The sequence below is a fragment of the Falco punctatus genome (genome assembly GCF_963210335.1).
Source record: "Falco punctatus genome assembly, chromosome: 9".
Classification (NCBI taxonomy): Eukaryota; Metazoa; Chordata; class Aves; order Falconiformes; family Falconidae; genus Falco; species Falco punctatus.
Window position 1 is genome coordinate 29,294,879 of NC_137589.1, and position 18,962 is coordinate 29,313,840.

An 18,962-nucleotide genomic window follows, 5' to 3' on the forward strand; every position below is an offset into this window, starting at 1 on the left:
GAATCAATCTGCAAGAGGCCAAGAAAAGGTATGGAAGTGGTCCAATGGGGGAAGCAATGTATATATGCAATAATCTGAGCTATAAATGAAGTACAAAACCACAAAACCTTCTTTTTTTTTTTTTTTTTTTTCCTAAACCTCATGCCCGCTTCCCCAGCTTTGACTGAGGGTTGGACTCTGTCCCGTAACTGACTGGAAGGAACTTGCTTTTGTACATGAGCAGATTGCAAGGTCGTGGGGATTTCTCTGAATGTCCATCCCAGTCTTCTGCAACACTCACATGAGCAGATCCTGCTTAGTGCCTTCTGAGTGAAAGCCATAGTCCTTGTTTAAGGAAAAGGAAGGAAGGATATCATGCAGGGACTCCATATTTCAGTGTTATTTGGTGTTTTTGGTTAAAATTGCCTAACTTCTACTCACAGTACTTGATCTTGCTCTCTTTTTTTTCCAGCTTACAGTGCTATTCAACCTGACCAAACTTCTGCAGGCACTGCAAAGCGGGTTTTCCAGGTCTCTCTAAGCTCTTGTAGGGATTTTCTTTAAGCTGATTCCCATCTGCCAATATCTCTTGTGAAGTGCAGCCAAGTGTTTTGGCCACAGCATCTGGTGATGGAGTCCGGCACTGGCTTGCTTGTGTCCAGGATCTTTGGAGGAGAAATGATGCAGTGACCACCCACTGGAGTGACGTGTCTCTGCTCAGGGCTGGTGTTTTCCAAGAGCTTCTTGAAGGGACTTGCAGAGCAATTGAAGCCAACTGTGGAGCCGTAACCCTCGTTTGGTTGGGACCACTGTAACTCCAGTCTGTTTTGAAGAGAGGCACGGATGGTCCCTGCAAGAGGTGCAGCTAAGGCGCAGTTACAGTCTCCTGTCCCTTGTTTTCTGCTGCAAAGACTACAGCACATCTCTAAGGCAAATGTACCATTCATTTTATAATGAATGTTGAAGTCCCAAGGCTCGTGCTTGCCCAGGAGGGCTCCATCTCTGGTTGTTCAAACACTCAGTTGGTGAAGTCTGAGCTATTTTTGCTGGCAGTTGTGATGGTTAAAGCCACAGTCATTCCTCTGACTTCACTAGAATTGCTCTGGATGAGTTCAGATCAGATGTGAGCAGAGACTGGTTAGGCCTAATTATCCTCAATGCCCATCGCCACAATTCTTCTACACTAAGCCAGCACAGAGACAGCAGTGAGTGCAGAGATTTTCATATACCCAAAGGTTTTGGCAGAATCTGTGTTTCGGGAGCTGGTCGCTGCCCCCAGATGCTGTCCTACAGCATTTGCCGAGGTGTGACCAGAAGATGGAGGGCACACAGCCGGGCAGGGAGAGGAAAGGTGCTGTGGAAACTGCAGATTCCTAAGGCTATGGCTAGTGGCAGTACATGCAGCACCTGCCGCACTGACCCAAACCGCACCACTATCACAACCTGTTTAATTATGAGAAAACCTCTTTCCAACTAATTGCTGCTGGCTGGTAAAGGGACATCCCCATCCCCTAAAGGACTGGGGGGACCAAGAGGGGAGAGTGGTGGTTGCTGACACATCCTGAGCTATTGCAGCTGTCCAGGGGCCCAGAGAAGTGTCCACACTTCACTCCCTCTCAGAGTGATCATTGCGAGGAGCTGAAGGTTTCACCACCTCCCCGTGCGGAGCCGTGGGTTTGCCATGCACTTGACACTGCCGCAGGGAGACGACTTGCACTTGATGACTGTCTCGGCCACAGCAGCCGCCTGTCCTCCACCAACACTCCCCTCCAACAGCTGTGAAAGAAGATGTGCTGTTCCCTGCACAGGGCTGAACACATGGCTGTGGCCTCCCCACGGGCCATGCTACCAGCTGATGTAACGGGATGTGGCAGCCCCCAGGTCACTATGGTCCCAGGTACTCTGGTCACCAGCCAGGACTCCCCAAACAAAGTCTAAGGCTCCCTGGGGGACTCAGCTTGCCTTAAGCATCAATGAGGCCGAGAAGCTTCCCTACAGGGAAGAGAAAAAAATCACTGCTGAGATTTTTTCCCTGATGGCAAAACTCCGTGAGCTGGGATTTCGGACAAACCCTCAGCACTGACATGGGACCACCTTACATGTGGTGAAGATGGGGAATTTCTTTTGTATTTGCTATCTATGGTGTGTGGAAGGCTCTTTTGGTGATGTGAGCAAAGGGACAAACAGTGGAGGGGACAAAGCGGGCAGGAGGTGGGTAAGTCCCAGCTGGAAAGGCAGAAGAAGGCAGAGGAGCCCTTTGCCAGGCAGCCAGCCCACCAGCAGCGAGGGGAGGACGGGCTGTGGGTCTCATCCCTATGCTCCCTAAAGTACATTCCCTGGGAATGAGTGTCCATAGGGAGGAGAGGGAAGCTAGAGCCAGTCACTGAAGCACATAGGCTTTTAGATTTCCTGTCACCTTGAGGGCACCCAGAGGTGACAAATGTGCAACCTCCGCTATTGAGACCAAGCAAACCCCTAATAGGCTGCTTCAGGGGACCCTCACAGAAATTCCAGCAAGGCAAAACCCCAGTGGCAGGGGCAGCTATTTCATGGGTAGTTTGCTGGGTAGTACCTGCTGCTCACTGCTCCTCTGCTGCCTGCTCCACCTGAGCTGGGCGCACCCTGTGGCATGGGGAGCTGGGTGGATCTGGCTGTACCCTGTCCTGATGTGTGGTCCAGAGCTCTATGGGCTTGTTGGGGGAGATGCCAGACACCGAGGTCAGACTCTGCTCTGCTGTTTGGGCAGCATCGTGGGTTCTGTGCACTGAAACCGTCAGTACTTACATGGTTGCTGTCTGCATAGGAATGCTCTGAGTGCACTGACTTACTCCCAAGTGCACGCTCTTGCTGTTTTTTATGCGTGGGATACATACTGCTATTGCTTTTACCTGAAGTAGGGTTGGAGCTGTTATTTGAAGCAGGCCACCTGGTAAGCAGCCACAATACAAAAAGCCACAAGCAGCCCAAAGAGTGGTCAGTCGGGCAAAAGGCAGGGCAGGTGCCTGTGGGGCATGAAATGCTCAGGACTGGGAAGAGGAGAGTTGTCAACATAGTAAGAGCCCTCATCCTCAGAAACCTTCTTTTATTGCTGCTTGCTCTGATTTAAACCTATAGCTAGCCCCTGTGGAGGTAGGAACTTTGAAGGTGTCTGCTGCTGCACTGTTTCAGGGACACACGTTGTGGGGAAGGACATCTTTCCCCATCAAAGCAGTGAAACCTCTGCCAACAGCCTACACAGGGAAGGCTCAGCCCCGGGTGAGACTGGAGGCGGCAGCGTGAATGTCAGGGTGCTGCAGGATGGTACTGTGGACTTGGCTGCAAGCTGGGTGCCCAAATCACTGAGCGAGCTGTCAGTGCTGTCATGGAAGGCAACAGGTCTCCTTGAGTTATTTGGTCTGTATTGAGCTGCTAGGGAAACGTCTGACCTTCCTTGAAACTAGAGCATCCAGAGCAGCCTGCTTACCCTCAGCAGTGATCTCTGGGCAGGAAGCACAGATGCGAGCGACGAAGGCAGCAGCTTTGCTGAGGAAATGCATTTAATTCAATCTACACTGCAGTTTTTGTGGAAAAAAATGTTGATGCAGTAACATTCTGCACAGTAACTAGGGGTGGATTAAAGGTCATAGAGATAATGTAGCATGCTGAATTCATAGGCAGCAGATGGGAAGAGTCCTAGACCTACTGGGAAAGTCTCCCTGAAGTATCTCCTCTGCAGCGTTGTCTGTTCTACTCAAAAAACTGATTTGCTTCTCTTTCCTAGCAGATTTCACTCTTGCCTGGACCTTTTTCCTGAGATTTAACACACGTTCCTCTTTTCTTGATTTATCCTAGCAGCTCCAGTTAATGCAGTTCTTTGCCGTGCTGACTGATGTTGCTGAGGGATGTTACACCTCTGCACACTGGAATGCTTAGCTAGCAGGTCTGCACCTGAATCTTTCCCCATGCTTTAAATCATGGGGTGGCAGCTTAGCAGGGTGAGGGTGGAGCAGGGAAGTGCCTTCTCCTGTGATGCAAAGATGGCTGTGCAGACACAGTCCCCTGAGAAGCAGCTTTCTGTCCACACAGCTGGGCCTTCCTGCAGAGCACACCCCTGGGCAAGGGAAGGAGAGGGTTTCCCCAATGTGCTACAACGCTTCTGGTCATCTGAGGGTGATGCAAAAAGTCTCCTCTGGTGGAGAGCAAGTCTGTGGCAGAAGCATTTTAAAGGACTGTTCTCTGAGGGGTTAAATCCAGCACCGTGGTGCAGGAACATGTGTGTCTCAACATACAGAGAAGGCCACACATTTAAGCTCGTGACATGGAACAGTTGTTCTGTCGACAGAACTGGCCGACCACCTGAGCTCCTCCTGCCCCCTGCATGAAACGGAGATGGTGCCAAGTCACTTCACAGGTCACTGGAAGTTCAGTGCATGTTTCCCAGAGGTTTTGGAGCATGCAGTGAAGGATGCTGCAGTGCAAAGCATCGCTGTTTATTCCACCATTATCAGCCAGTGGAGAAAAATGCAGGGTACATCATGTCATCCACTGAAATGTCATGGGGGGAAAAAAGCCAAGAGCCCAGCAGTGAAGTAACCCTGTCCTACAGACCCCCCAGTATTTTGTGCTTTGTCCCAGCAGAGGGAGCCCGAGTTTATTAACAAATCCCGGTCCCGGAGATCGCCGCTATCAAGGTGGTACCAAGGCCCGGGCAGGATCCTTGCCGGTAGAGGAAGGCTGCAGAAGCTGAGGGGGTCTGAGCGGTGATGCTGAAAGCAGGGCTGTGTTTCCAACCAGGGAAGCGAGCTGACTGCTTGCCAGGAGGCCCTGCGAAGTAGCTCTACTCCTGGGACGCTGCAACCATGTCAAGAGACGGATGGCCTGCAAGAGCCCGTGGACGTGCTCATTGCACAGGGAAAAAATTTTGCACTGAAAGATGCAGCAGACCCATGCTAAGATGGATGAATTGAGTTTAACTTGCTTCAGAGATCTCCCTGAGGCACAGTCAGTGACCTGTGTACCTTGCGTTTGTACTGGGCTGGCCAGTATCAATCCTGTCATGTAGATGGTTCTCCCCATCATGTTCAAAACCATTGATGACTGCTGTGCCAAATCCATAGCTGTTTGCCATCTCTTGCCTGAGCCTGATCCCATTCTGGCTGCATGGCAATGCTCTACAACCACTGCAAGCACAGGACTGTGGCCCTGAGCCACAGCTTTTAAACCTAAAGGGAGCTTTAGCACTGATTTCCCTGGGTTTTGGGGGCTCTGTGTTAGTGCATGGATGGCTCCGTTCAAGGAAGCAGGAGCAGCTTTAGTCAATAGCCTTCTCAGAGCTCATGGGAATGCCTTGAGTTTTCTCTGCTGATAAAGTAAGATGAAATATCCTAGGGAGACAGATGAGTCTCAGCTGTGTGCTCTTGCTGCAGCCAGTAGTTGCACTGATGCCATGGATGCACACATGGGTACAGGTACAAGATTATCTGGGAGAGGGAAGGTTGTGGGACTGAGACACAGGAGGGTCACAGATTTTTTAGGCCAAATCCAAAGACTTTTAAATCACTGCAAAGCCCCTTGTTAGCCTGAGAGAGCGCAGAGATACTTGTTCTAGAAGCTGAGTAACTAACTGGGTTTCAGGGCACAGGAATGGGAAGGCAAATGACTCGGGCTGCAGTCTGCAGAAAGTAGCAGACGGGTATTTTCCGAGGCAACTTCTGAAAGGAAGGTTAAATTTCTCCAAGATAAGGAGAGCTCCAGTGAGCTGGAATGCATGGCGACCCGCCCTCCCCAGCTCATCCTATGATAACAGCTGTTGTGTTGGAAACCTAATGCTGATGAAAGAGTTAAAGGCTGGTTGATGGGCAATATCGGTGACACACCTCTGAATTGAGCATACTCCTGGAGTGAGACTGCGGACTGGTGTTACTCAATGAATAGAGGCCACTCCAAGGGAGTTTTTCCTTGAATAGAATGGGGTCAGGGAGCCGCTTTGGGGAACAATGGTTGCCACCGGCTAGCTGAATTTCTTACAATCACACACCATACCCCCTGATCAAATAGCTCCTTTGTTAGTCTGATATAAAAACATGTCATACAATGATGATCTGGAAGAATGACAAGAGCTGGCCTTTCAAAGAGATCAGAAGGGCTTGTTTTGCACAAAAAGAGCCCCCATCAGAGTCAAGACAGAAAAAAAATGGAGAATAAAAGGGGGTGAATGGAAACAAACAGCAATAACAACAACAACAGAAAAGAGGGCAAGTTGGAAACTTGGGTCTGGCTTGTTTCACAGCATCCCATGGCTGCAGCAGTGCAGCATGGTCGAGTTGAATATCTTTTGGTACGGACATGGATGTTAGATTGTGCTGCTATTGGGTTCCCATTGTCATTCTGCACTGGGACAGAAGAAATTGCTGGATGGGAAAAGGTCACTTGGCCCAACGAATCATCTCCCCCCACCCCCGAAAACATCTCAACGCTATCTTTCTGCTTTCTCGCTGTAGTTCGCTGCCTTTCTAATACGATGTTCATCTGCTGCCTTTATGCTCCTGTACAAAGTTCAGATTCCTCAGAAGGCTATTCTTGTCCATCTGTTTGTATGAGTGGGAAAATGTCTTTATTCTCCTTCGTTCCCTTGTTAACTTTCACATTTTTTGTTTCTTGGAGTGTGTGCCCTGTTTTCAACCTTCTTCCCAGGATTTTCAGAGACATAATTGAGAGTCTGCATGGATAGAAAGAGTTTTTTCCCCAAAGAATGTTTTTTAAGAAGTGCAGGGAAGTGGATCCCTCTTGGCTACTTCCAGGGGAACTGCATTCCTACAGTATCTATCGCAGGAGTCCCAAGAGATGGCATTTACGCACAATCATGACAATTATTTGCAAGCCAGAAAAGTTCAGCAGTCCTGGAAGTGGGCAACTAGAGCTGCCAGGCAGTTTCAGCATCTACTATTTAAGTGTTTGGAAAAGCTTATATTCAGATTTTAATCTTGTATTGTATAAAATAAGGAGTTAGAACAGTCAGAAGAAATCATAGCATGTAAGAGACTGAGCTCTCAGGAAACTGCTCCTGAAAATACACCCACAACAATGACAATACACTGAAGCTTTGCCCCATGTTTAAGTTATTTTAAAATTTTTTTCCTCAGTGTTGATTTTCTAAAAAAAACCACAAAAACAAACGGAAGATAATAAGTGCTACAGCTTCCACGACCGTTATGTTTGTACGATTAAGGACGCTAATCACGAGGTACCTTGCAGTAGAGATAACTCACTCTAGCTGCTTTCATTTAGGCTCTAAGACAAGTATCTATTACCATCTGGGAATTCCTCACTGTACAATATTTTATTTTCCCTTTTCTGCAGTTTTGTATAGAATCTGTTACACTGCATGTTACTCAGCATATATTCATTTATAGGAAATAATACTTGGTACACTGTCTTTGCATAATACACTGTTTATTAAATACAGGGTATTTTTATAAACACACACATATTACTGACATGTATAAACCAAATGAAATTGTTACTAACTTGAATAGCTGAGCTTTTAAATTCCTTTAGCTAAAAGTCTGTATTGCACAAAATTGGGGTCATAATTAATCACCTCTTCTCCTGAAACAGCTCTGAGAAGCTGTGCAGCTGGCTGAAAATTAATTAGGCCACATTCTGGGTGCTGCTAAAATCAAGATACTTAGGAGATACTGGTTACAAATCTCGGGTAGTTTAAGCTGCAAGGCAATTACCTGATACTGCCAGCGTATTTGAGGTGGTAGAGGGAAAAAAGCCCACACTGCGTTGTGCTGTTTGGGAAATAATTTGGAATTGTAGTATTAAAGCTCATACCACAGCAAAGTAGTGCAAAAGGCAGGTGAGTTGCAGCACGTGTAGTGTTAACAGTCAGAAGCTAGACAATGAAAAGAGTATTTAGGCACCTAAATAAAATGATGTTTCCAGTGGAGTTGAGCACCCAGCAGTTCTGCTTGACTTTCCCAGATTCTCGGCAGGCAGTGACAGACAGGCAACCGACTCTGAGTTTGTCAGTCTGGAAGGCAGGTTTTAGTGCCACGGCTTGTATTTAGGATTGTTCCAGCTGCCATTGGAAGCTGCAGGTAGCACAGAAAGTGACAATTCAGTTCTTAAATGGGACGTACCCACCCTGGGACCGGGCAATGACCTGAACTGAATGCCTTGTAAGTGTTCCGCAGGTTTCTGCACTGCTGTTTTTGATTTAGCTATCATTAAAACATATCAAGACCTCACTGTTTTCTGGTCAACTGGGGCTGCATGAGAAGAAGCTCTTGGCATGCCAGTATCTGCTGGTTGGACTTTGCAAGTGCAGTTTGACTGGGAGAGTGTTATGTTTTTTAGGGCACACCACCAGGGATCATGTCTACTGGGCAGTGGTGATAACTTGCAACTTCATGACACTTTTTTTCTTATTTAAACTGTTTTGCAATGGTGGTGTTTGGCTTTCATTGGACATTTCTGTTTTGTGGTTAGTCTTCGTTGCTGGGTTTTCTTTATTTTGGAAGTTCTGGATGGGCTAGGTGGATAACTTCTGTGTTTTCTTTGGGTGACACCTTGTTTTGATATAAAGCAGCATAATTCTGTTCAATGCAGTGAAACTGTTGTTTACAGCAACCTGAGTTGTTGATGTATGGCCCTGAGACCCTGGAAAACTCAGGGAAAGAAAAAAATATGTTGAGGGAACACTAACTGCGTAATTAACTATTGTGAAGATCGGAAGGCATAAAATTCCAGTTGCACACACATCTTAATTCTATCCATTTGTCAACAGGTGCTACAATCAAAATTTAAGTGACACTTCTGCCTTCTTTGGGCTGCTGGCTCTGCTGTGCTGAATCTCGCCTGTTCAAATTTCCAGTGAACCTTCTTGCATTCTCCTCTGGTCCTTACCAGGCCTGCAGTTATAACCTCAGTATTGGGAGCAAGCCTGGAAAATTTCAGAATGAAAACTGAAACCTTCCAAAAGGTAAGAGCAAATAAAAAACAGAGGATATTAATATAGCAACAGCTGGACTTCAGCTTTAATAATGTATATTTTTTAGACCACGTAGCAATTCAGGTCAGATACAGGTATTTCTGCGCACTTCTGTTAAATCAGGCCTCTTGCCAATAACACAAAGAGAGGCTGGTACACTATATTAAAATACTAATTTTGACCCTTTATTTTGACAAGTCTACTAAAGATACTTCAAATGGATATGTGAGAATTGAGCAAAGATTCTGCAGGTTGTTGGCACTGCTCACTGGGCATTTCAAACCAAAGAACCTGACGCCCATGAAAAAGATACTGTGTTTTTACAAGCAATAAAAAACCTACTGGTCACTTGATTGCTAAGGGGATGGATATAACTAAACTGGGTTTTCTTAAGGCAGAGAGCACGATCTAAGAGAAACAAAAAAAGACATGGGAGAGGGAGGGAAAGAGCGAGTGTGAGAGAGCTGAATTGATTTCAGTCTGTTCAGGTCTAGCTGGAAAACACAATGCAGCGAAACGGTCCCTTAGTCGGCAAGCTTCTTTTCCTAGGTTTTTCCCATGGTTTAAAGTAGAGAGGGAGGGATGGTATTAGAAAAAGTGTGTGTGTGTGAGAGAGAGAAGGCTGTAGGAAAGGCAGAGAGATGAGAGACATCATTTGGAAGGGTGCAAAATAGTCCATTCCTTCTGGGGAGTGAAAAACTTTGATGTCCATGTCTCCGGTTTTAAAGTGGCAGTGTCAGGTTCAGGCTGAAAGGCCCTGGTATTCAAATCCTTGTTTGTGCTTGCGCTCAGGACTTTGCCTGTGCACACACCTGCACATCCAAACACCTGCTAGGGCATCCACGCAGCAAATGGGCCTCACACTTCAGGGCGCACAACAGAAAATAAGCAAGTAGATGACTTCACTGATGCCTCAGCACAGAGGTTCAGGCTGAAAAAAAAAAGCACATTTGTATGTTTGTGTGTCTGGAAAGAGACATAAGCAACAGGAACACAGTGCTGTGGGCTTTACTCCTTTTAAAAAGCTTTTCTTCCTGGCATTAGTAATGCAGTTATAAGGCTCGGAGTGTGTTGCAAGGCTCACAGCATCTAAACACATGAAGAAGCACAGTGACAGATAAGGAGAATAATCTACAAGAAGCGTTGTGATTTGTCAGTCATCACATAATAGCAAATTCAGTTTCAGAGTCACAACTGATGTCTGTAAGTCAGAAGCCCTTTCTCCTCTGCGGGGTCACAGGCATCTTGCACAGCCTGGCTGTTTTGTCCTTTGAGATGCATTTCAATATAATGCTACTAATAATTCAGACATGCTACCAAAGACAAGTCCACTGCAAGCCTGAAGGAAAAGAGAAAGAATAGGACCAAATTTATCACTCGTGACACTCAAGTGAATTCTGGTAAGAGTTGATCCAGAGTGCCAGGGTTTTTTCTCCTTTCCTTCCTCCCAAGAGCAGAAGGCTTTGCACTCATGGTAGAGCTGAGAGGGCTTATGCTCTGCTGGGTAGCAAGCTAGTCTCATGGGAATCTGCACCCAAAAATTGCACCAGGCACTAAGAGCCTGCAAAAGCAGAAAAGGTATTTGAGAATTATGCAGAGTTTCAGGTCAAGCCAACAGTAGATGTAAATGTTACTGTGGTGGTCTTAGACTGTGAGGTCTTGGTTTCTAACAAGAATAGAAGCATATGGACTTGGGGTGGCTTGTGGGTCCTGATGGGAGACAGACAATGGATCAATATATGTTCAATTGACAGACCTCCTTTACTGGAGGGGGAGATTTTGACTTGAATCTCTGGAATGTCAGTATTTTCCTTCCCAATACTCATTTTCAGTTTAAATAGACAGAGTGAAAGGCCTATTTTCATGGCATGTGGGCCAGAAAAGGGAGGTTTTAATGACTCTTTATTCTTGGATTTATAATCTGACACGCTGTACGCACATGTTTTTGTCACAAAACTGTGTGAGGTGCCCACCATCCATCCATGCATTGTCCAGCAGATGTTAAAGCCATCAAGTGTGTTTGCTTCCAGTTCCAAAAGAAAACATTCTCTATTTTGAGATGTAGGGTTGGTTTTTTTAAAACTGATCTAAACAAACAAACAAAAATAGTCTTGGAGAGGTAGGCCTTACATGATCATAAGAAACCTGTGTAAATGAGGATCTAAGGCCTGTTCCCTGACCCATAAACTGGGTTAGTAATCAGTTGTTCCTGGTTCCTGCAGTTTGTTGTTGTCATCACAAAACCTGAGGTTAGGCTGCGAACTATTTAAAATTCACGTGCATTAGCAATATGGGATAACTAAACATACACTTACTCAGTGACACAGCATTAGTTGCTCCTTATAATAATACCCGAGAGCCTGCAGTCACAGCAGAGGTCACATCATGTGAGGTACTGAAAGCACAGAGGTGTCCCCAAGGGGTTTACAGCCGAAGACCCCAAACCTACAGATGAATCTGCTAGGTAGGACCTTGTACTCATGATGCTCCATTGCAGGACTAGGACCTACAGTGTATGGACAGTGGGATACCTCCCTCTCTCTATTTTTTTATATTCATGTGTGCTTCATTATTAAGAGGATGGAAGGTAAAAGCATAAGCTGAACTGAATAGAAATAAAGGCCGTTTCTAGCACCAACTGGATTCCTGTTGCTGCACTACAAATCTCTTAACTTCAGATCGATGAATTCTGTGTTTCAGTGATGAGATAAAACAGAATTAGCCAGAGAGAGATAAAAAATGGCAGCCTCCTGACTAAGAAATCCTACTGTGTGTGAAAGGATGTGAAAGGATGCGAAATGTTTCCTCTGGCTGCAGGGGAAGAGAGTAGGAAGCCTAAAACTCTAGCAATTCTGCAAATCTGTAATTGTTGTAGGCAATTATGCTCCGCCTTGGTTGCTTGGTCAAGGCAGACCCAAAACTGCTTGTAGGATTACGTTTGCTCACTTTCCTTGAGCAAATTATTACCTTGTAAGTGATATGACAGTGCAGCATCCTTCAAGAGCAAGGGACGCCCTCCTGTACCCACAGGCACATGATGAGTCAGGACATTGTCAGACTTTCTCATGGCAGGCTAGGAACTGCGTGAAGTAGCTGTGTGGGTGCAAGGCAGATGCAGGATAAAACAGTAACATAGTCACTGCTACACCAAGGCTACTCTTACATTGTTTTATAAACACTCAAAAAATTTTTGGAACAACCTGTGGAATTAATGAAAACTGAGCTGAAAATCTCTAGAAACAACTTTGTAAGTCTTGATCTTACTGTCAAAGAAGCCAGTGGGTATTTGAATGTTTAGTTCCTCCAGCTCTAACTATGAAAGGAAAAAGCCCCTAAAATATCTTCATAGGTAGCCCCTATAAAAGAACAAGATTCAAAAGCATTCCTTCAGGAGATCAAGGACGGTCCAGCCTTTGAAGCCTGGAGGATTGGGAAATTTAAAGATCTTTGTGGCAATCATATTGTGCCATTAGAAATCTACCATTTGGAATTGTAAAGCGTTTAAAAGGAATGATTCCAAATTCCACGGCTGTCTGGTAAGTGACAACTTGATGTGGCCTGGGGGGGAGGAAGAAGGTCATTGTTGGGAAAACAGTTAAAATGAACATTTTCTGAACAGATGCTTTAGATAATACTTTGATAAATGAGGTTAAAACCAAATAAAATATTCTGGGTGACTTCCAGAAAATAACAGATTAGTAAAACAAACAAACAAAACTTAAAATGCAAAGGCAAGAAATAGGTATATGGCTGGTACTTAGCAAATAATAGAGGATTGTTCAAAATAACATGAACAATAAACAGAGTCTGAACCAGCAAGATGAGACAATTCTGCTGGCTATGGGAGGCGATACATTTTTTTTATTGCACTGCAGTTTTGCCAAGGCAGAGAGCTTCTGGAAGGCTCGGCTGTTCATTTTGATACATTAAAATATTTGAGAATCCCTTTTTATTGCCTTTTTTTCCAAACCATTCAAGCAGCTCAGCTGCTGATCAAAATACAAAAGCATTGCATGTGCCTAGCAAGTGGATAATGAAAGCGATCCCCTCAGTTTAGTATCTTTGTCAGCCGAGTGTAGTGAGAAAAGTAAACAAACAGCATCACTGATGACAAATTGATTTATGGAATTGTTTGTTTTCATAATTTTCAGCATAATTATGACTAAAGGTCCCGATCCTCTGGCTGCTAAGAACCTTGTGGGGATGGCTGCTGGCTGGGTGCCCTTAGTACTCATTAAAAGCTCCTTGTAGATGTGGTTTGGAAGCACACAGAATAGGGTCTGTTTGGATTATTTTTAAGGGAAGTTTTTTCCTCACCCTTTAACAGAACCCATACCAAATAGCTTCTAATCCTGATTTCCTCTGGCAGACATTTTATAGGTAAAACCAAAACGGTATGTATAATTTGGGATAAAAAGGAGAAAATTTACTCCCAAATTCAGCATAACCTTTTAATTTTATCCTCTTTAATCCTTTGATAATTTTTGTGCTTCTCCTGCAAAAAAGCAATTTTGCTAATCACCTTTGTGCCAATCCCTGCATTCCTGACAATAGCGTGAACAGCTTCCATCAGAGTCTTTGATGTGGGAAAGACACACACACACACATATAATCTGAAAACAATTCAGCTCCTTGGTTCTCAATGGTGACCATTCTGCTTTAATAGAGTGCAAGTTCCGTGGAGGTTTCTAATCCTTTCTGCCAAACAGAAGAGACACAGTCAGGTAGCACACCTTATTCAGAAGTTAAAATAACATGTTACTTGCTCTCAGAGAAAATCAAAACAACTCAAGATCAAAACCAGATTCCGCCAACCCTAACGGGATAGACTTTCTACTCAGATAACTCTTGATCTAAGTGTGTAACAAGTAACCTGCTTTAATCCCTCAAAGCGATGGTGTTACAGATAAGTACTGTAGTAGCAGAGGAGGTGTCTTAAGTTTCAGAAATACACAAAAGCATCGGTTGGAAGGAAAAACAAAACAAAGAGTGGTCCAAATGATTGTGTCTTTAGCTGCAAAGGTATATTTGAGGGCACTGCAAATAATAAAAACCCCTGAAGACAGAAAAAAAAATAATGACAGGCAGGTATTGAAATGGTGTTCCTTCCAAGCTGAATTTCATTGACTTACACTGTTAAAGCACAAGCTTTACAGGTATAACCCCCCAAATTTTTAGCTTACATACCTTGCAAGCCATAATGCTGGAATGGGCTGCTACTTCAGCTCAGAACCCTACTCCCATTTCCTACACAGGTTCAGAGTGGTCATGAGCCATGAAAGGATTGGGATCTTTGACTGTAATATTTAGGAAGGATATATTATTGACTTTATGATTATAATGCCCTGAGCACCTGCACTGAGTATGAACAATGTAACGGAAACAATCATGCTACACATACAGTTTTAGTAATGTAATACATAATCTTCCTTGGGTCTTGCTCCTGCGGACACCTACATATGCTTTGGCACTGCTGGGAAGATTAGTGCCATTGGGGTCTTAGCCTGTGAGGCACAGCTTTGGCAGCTCCACAGCAGTCACAGTAGCTGAAACCGTGCCTGAAAACAAGAGTATGCAGTTGCACACCCATTTTTCTCAAAAAAACCCACAGAAAATAATGGATGATACCTACGTTTTGGGCAAAGAACAATTACTGTCACTATGTTGTAGGGCCATTATCCATACTAGAAAACAATGTTACATTTAAGAGCAACACATCATAACTTTTTCTTCATATTACTCAGTGTCCTCTGTCTGGAGCATACTTGATGCTTTCCACAATGACTGCATGCAAACACATGCTTCATCTTAGCCAAGTATTTAATAGTTGTTTATACTTTGGGTCACAAATTGGAAAGCAATAAGGCCTGCTCCACTTCTACAGATGCACTTGTCCATACCTTGCTCCTGGTATCCCAGAGGGTCACACTGCACATATTACTTTGCACCCAGGCTCCTCCTGGACTGCACCAAGTAGTGTCCTTGGTAAAATGGTACGGCTACAGACCGGAGACCACTGTACACTGGAATACGGGTCTCACACAGTGCAGGGAGACATGCACTTTGCAGAAGTTGCCTCTGTAGAGTAACAGAGCCTAAGACCAGAAGGGACCCCTTTGACTGTCTTAGTCTGATATCCCGAGTTAGGACTAGCCAGGTCAACTCCTGGTTTCAGTTTTAGTCGTTGTGGTCTAGCCAGACTCTCTAAGGAAAAAAAACCCAACTGGTATTGTTTTTTAAAAAACTCAGTTAATGATGAATCTTCCATAAATCTTGATAAGCTGTTTCAACAGTTAATTTTCTTCACTACAAAAGCATGCTTTATTTATGAATTTGTTTCCCATTGCCTTCTGTCAAGAGATCTTATCTCTTTGTCTGCTAAATAGAAGATCCTGGTATTACCAGATTTTTCTTCCTGTTTCAGTGCTCATAAGGTATGATCACCTCGCACCTTAACCTTCTCTTTAGAAACCTAAATAGACTGAGCACTTTGGGTCTCACTATAAAACATGTTTGACAGACCTGTAATCATTCTTACTACTCTTCTTTGAAACCCCTCTAGTTTTTCAACATCCTTCTTGAAATGTTGGCTGGACAAATTATTTCCAAAGCAGTCACAACAGAGTCAAAACCAGAGGTAAAAGAACCTCCCAGCTCTTGTTTGTTTCCCAGGACAGCACTAGCCCTTTGGTCACAGCACTGCAGAAGGAGCTCACATTCAGCTGATTATTCATCTTAATGAAGTCTTTACGGAATTGCAGCTTTGCAGGATAGAGTTACATCCTTTCAGTGTGACCTACATTCTTTGTTCCTAGATGTGAGACTTTACATTTGGCTTGATTGAAATACATACAATTTGATTATGCCTATACTTAACACAGGGCTACGCAGCCATAAGCATCCTTTGCCTCTTGCACCGTGTTTTGTGCCTTCTACAAAGTTTTGATAATAGTAATTTCAGATTTTTTTCGTGTTGCTAGTAAAAATATTAAATAGTGTAGGGTCCATAAGCTGTCTCTGTGGGATCCTACTAGAAAAAGACCAACCTGATAATAAATCTGTCTTTATAATAACAGTTTTGAGACAGAAAAGTCACTCAGCTTTTAATAAATTTTAATGTTTCAAACATTTAGCTTGTCTACTACAAAAGAGCTAAGTTTAATGTCATTAACAAGTTGATAATAAAACTGCATTCACACCAAGTTTCCATAATCTCATGTTAAGCAAAATTTGTTACATTACCTCCTTTTCAACTGGCTACTTAAGTCCTGTACCAGATGTGCTGCTATTTCACCTGAGCCCAAACTTAGGCTGAGAAATTTTTAATTACTTGGGCCACCTGATTCACTCATTATAAATACTGATACAACATTTGCTGCCTTCTGGAACTTCCCTGACTTCCAAGGTGTATTGAAACTTGGTGTAAATGGACCAGACAGTTGCTCAGCCAGCAGTTTTGAACCTCTCAGATATGAAGCTTCCAGAGTTGGTGACTTACTTGTAATGAGTATTTTGAGTGGTTGAGATTACACAGCCAAGATGACCTTCTGGAACAGGATGCAAGTACTGTCTAAAGGCCTGTATGTTATGGTAACCTCATTATATGTTGAAATTTATTTTCCTGCTTCACTGTGCAAAAGAAGATGTAGGCTGTGGTGGGTAAGTGATACCTGTTCAAAGCATTCTAGGCAGACGAGGAACTTCTTATAATTTATCTATTTTTTAATTTTGAAGGAGAAATTTCCCCAAGCGTTTCAGGCTTCTGTGGAGTGTAAAGTACTATAGGCAAGAATAACACAACACTAGACTCATATTTTCCTGCTCTACTGTCTGTGGAGGGCTACTTTGCCATTTTGGACCAGAATCTTTCTGCATTGCCAGTGCTCCAGGCTCCTGTGGATGGCAACAATGACTCAGTTATTATGTGCGGTTCTTTCATGGCGGTGTGCTTGTATGTATGTACACACGTATGAAGTGCAGCCACTTCTTAGCCCCTGCTCTGTGGAGCCCTAGAAGGGGGAACGGACTGCATCAAAGGGCCCTGTGAAAAACCCAGCCTTAAATCCACTGCAGTAGGGTCTGCTCTTACATAGGGAAGACCCTTTCTTTTACACGGCCCAGGAATCTGGGAGTGTTGAAAACTGCTGTGCAACACCAGATGACCCCTGCTGTCACTTCGTGGGTGACAGGCACTCCTGACCCTACTCAAGGATAATTCATGAGCATTAATCACCTTGCTGTTCGCCTTCCTTCGCAGGAGTGCAGTGGCTAGCTGGGGTTGCTCCAGGTGGTGGAGCAGATGCTCTGGTTACCTGGGATCAACGGCCCCACCATTCATTATTCATGTTATTAATGAATACGTGGATCAGGTGACATTACTAATGCCAGTTCTGAAGAAGGGCCCGTGCGCCGGGCCGCGGGGGGGTGGGCCAGTTGCGCAAGGGGAGTCCCAGCGGCTCCCGCTAATGAATTAATTCACTAACGAGGGTGGGCTTGGCGGCTCCGTGCCCCATCCCGCCCCGGTAGCCGCCTCCTCCCCCGGAGGGGGGGGGAGTGACAGGCAGCGGCTCCTGCCCCATGTGACTGGGGAGCGGCTGCCCCCGTCCATGGCTTGGCCTCCCCCGGGCAGCAGCAGCTCCGGCTCCCGGGGAGGAGGGGCAGGAGCTGCTGCTCCATGGGGAGGAAGGGCAGCCCCCGATCCCCCCAGGCGGAGGGGGGATCCCGGGCCGCCTCCCCCCCCTCCCCGCTTTGGGCCTTACCCGAGGAGCTGCTGCTCCTCATCTGCTCCTACCTGGACGCGCAGGCCTTGGGCCGCCTGGGCCAGGTCTGCCGCCGCCTGCGCTTCCTCAGTAGCCGCGATCTCCTCTGGAGGCGCATAGCCCGTGGCTGCCTCAACTCCGGCTTCACCCAGCTCGGCACCGACCTGTAAGCGCGGCCTTCCCGGCGGAAGGGCGGTGGGGAGGCGGCCGCGGCGGCTGGGAAAGGCCGGGGATACTGCGGCCTAGCTGGTTGCTAAGGGGCGTTCTGCGCTGCCGGCGTAGTTGCTAAGGGGGGCTCCCTACTGCCGTGAGGGGGCGGAGGGAAAGGGGGACTATTCTCGAAGCGCGGCTGCGCCGTCTTTAGCGAGCGCCAAGCGGAGTGGCGAGGGCAGAGGAAGGGCCGTAGCGCCGGGCCCGCGGTGGGGCCGCCCCTGGGCGGGGAGGGCCCGCGTGTGGCGGCCCGCGGGCGGTGGGGCCTGGCTCCAGCGCTGCCCGGGAGGGACGGGGGTCTGCGGGGCGGTGCCGCAGTTTCCCAAGAGGAAGCGATCGAGCACGGCGAGGCCTTCCCGGGCCCCCTCAGCACCAGGCCCGGCAAGCGGCCCTCAGGCATTGGGGCCTCAGGCCTTGCTCCAGATCGGCTCGGTCCCCCAGAGTCCTCCTGGCAAAACACGTAGGGTCCGGGGCTTCCAGCCAGGGCAGGTGAGAGCACGAGGTAACGGAGGGAGCTGCCGCGTGCAGTGGGGGTGACCCCAGTGTGCCCACTTGCCCTCCCTGCTTCTGAGCCGCAGCCCCTGCCGTCCTGAACATGCTTCAAAGACGAAGCTGTGAGGGAGCAAGGCCTGGGCTGGTGTCCTGGGTAAAGGCTGGAGAATGGGCTCACATATGTTATTAGGTGGAAGACCCTTTGTGGCGGGGGTCCCCAGGAATACATGTTTCTTAGATTCTTCTGTTCACACGGAATAGCTTAATGCTGTAGCTGGTGATAGCTGTCACAGAGAAAGTGACTCTTGGACTCTGTGGCTTCTGGGTTTTAAAATTTTGTTGACAGGAGTTCTTCCCCACCCACCCCCAATTCAACAGCACATCATAGGTTAGGAACAGGTGCAAACCCTCTTGGCTTTGCTGTGTGTAGCACCAGCATCTTTCTAGATTAAGTGCTTTTTGGGGCTTGGGCCTTGACCCAAAGATTGCCTTTCTTCTCTCAAATTTGCTAGCATATAAAATGCCACTCGGAGGCAGCCACACAA

The 18,962-nt window shown here is 46.2% G+C and overlaps 1 protein-coding gene and 1 long non-coding RNA gene across 2 annotated transcripts in view; one reads left to right on the top strand and one right to left on the bottom strand.

The window, feature by feature from the left end:
• Positions 1-108: 108 nt before the first annotated feature.
• LOC308069688 lies at positions 109-17,886 on the bottom strand. Its single transcript, XR_013930484.1, has 2 exons — positions 17,748-17,886; positions 109-9,887 (listed from the first exon to the last, which is right to left on the bottom strand). It is a non-coding gene; the product is annotated as an uncharacterized lncRNA (long non-coding RNA).
• FBXW4 (F-box and WD repeat domain containing 4) overlaps positions 13,695-18,962 on the top strand; it is a 65,970-nt gene continuing 60,702 nt past the window's right edge. The window contains 2 exon segments of the mRNA XM_080402414.1: positions 13,695-17,695; positions 17,698-17,881. Coding sequence (XP_080258540.1) covers positions 17,563-17,695; positions 17,698-17,881 — 317 coding nt within the window. The 5' untranslated portion in view covers positions 13,695-17,562.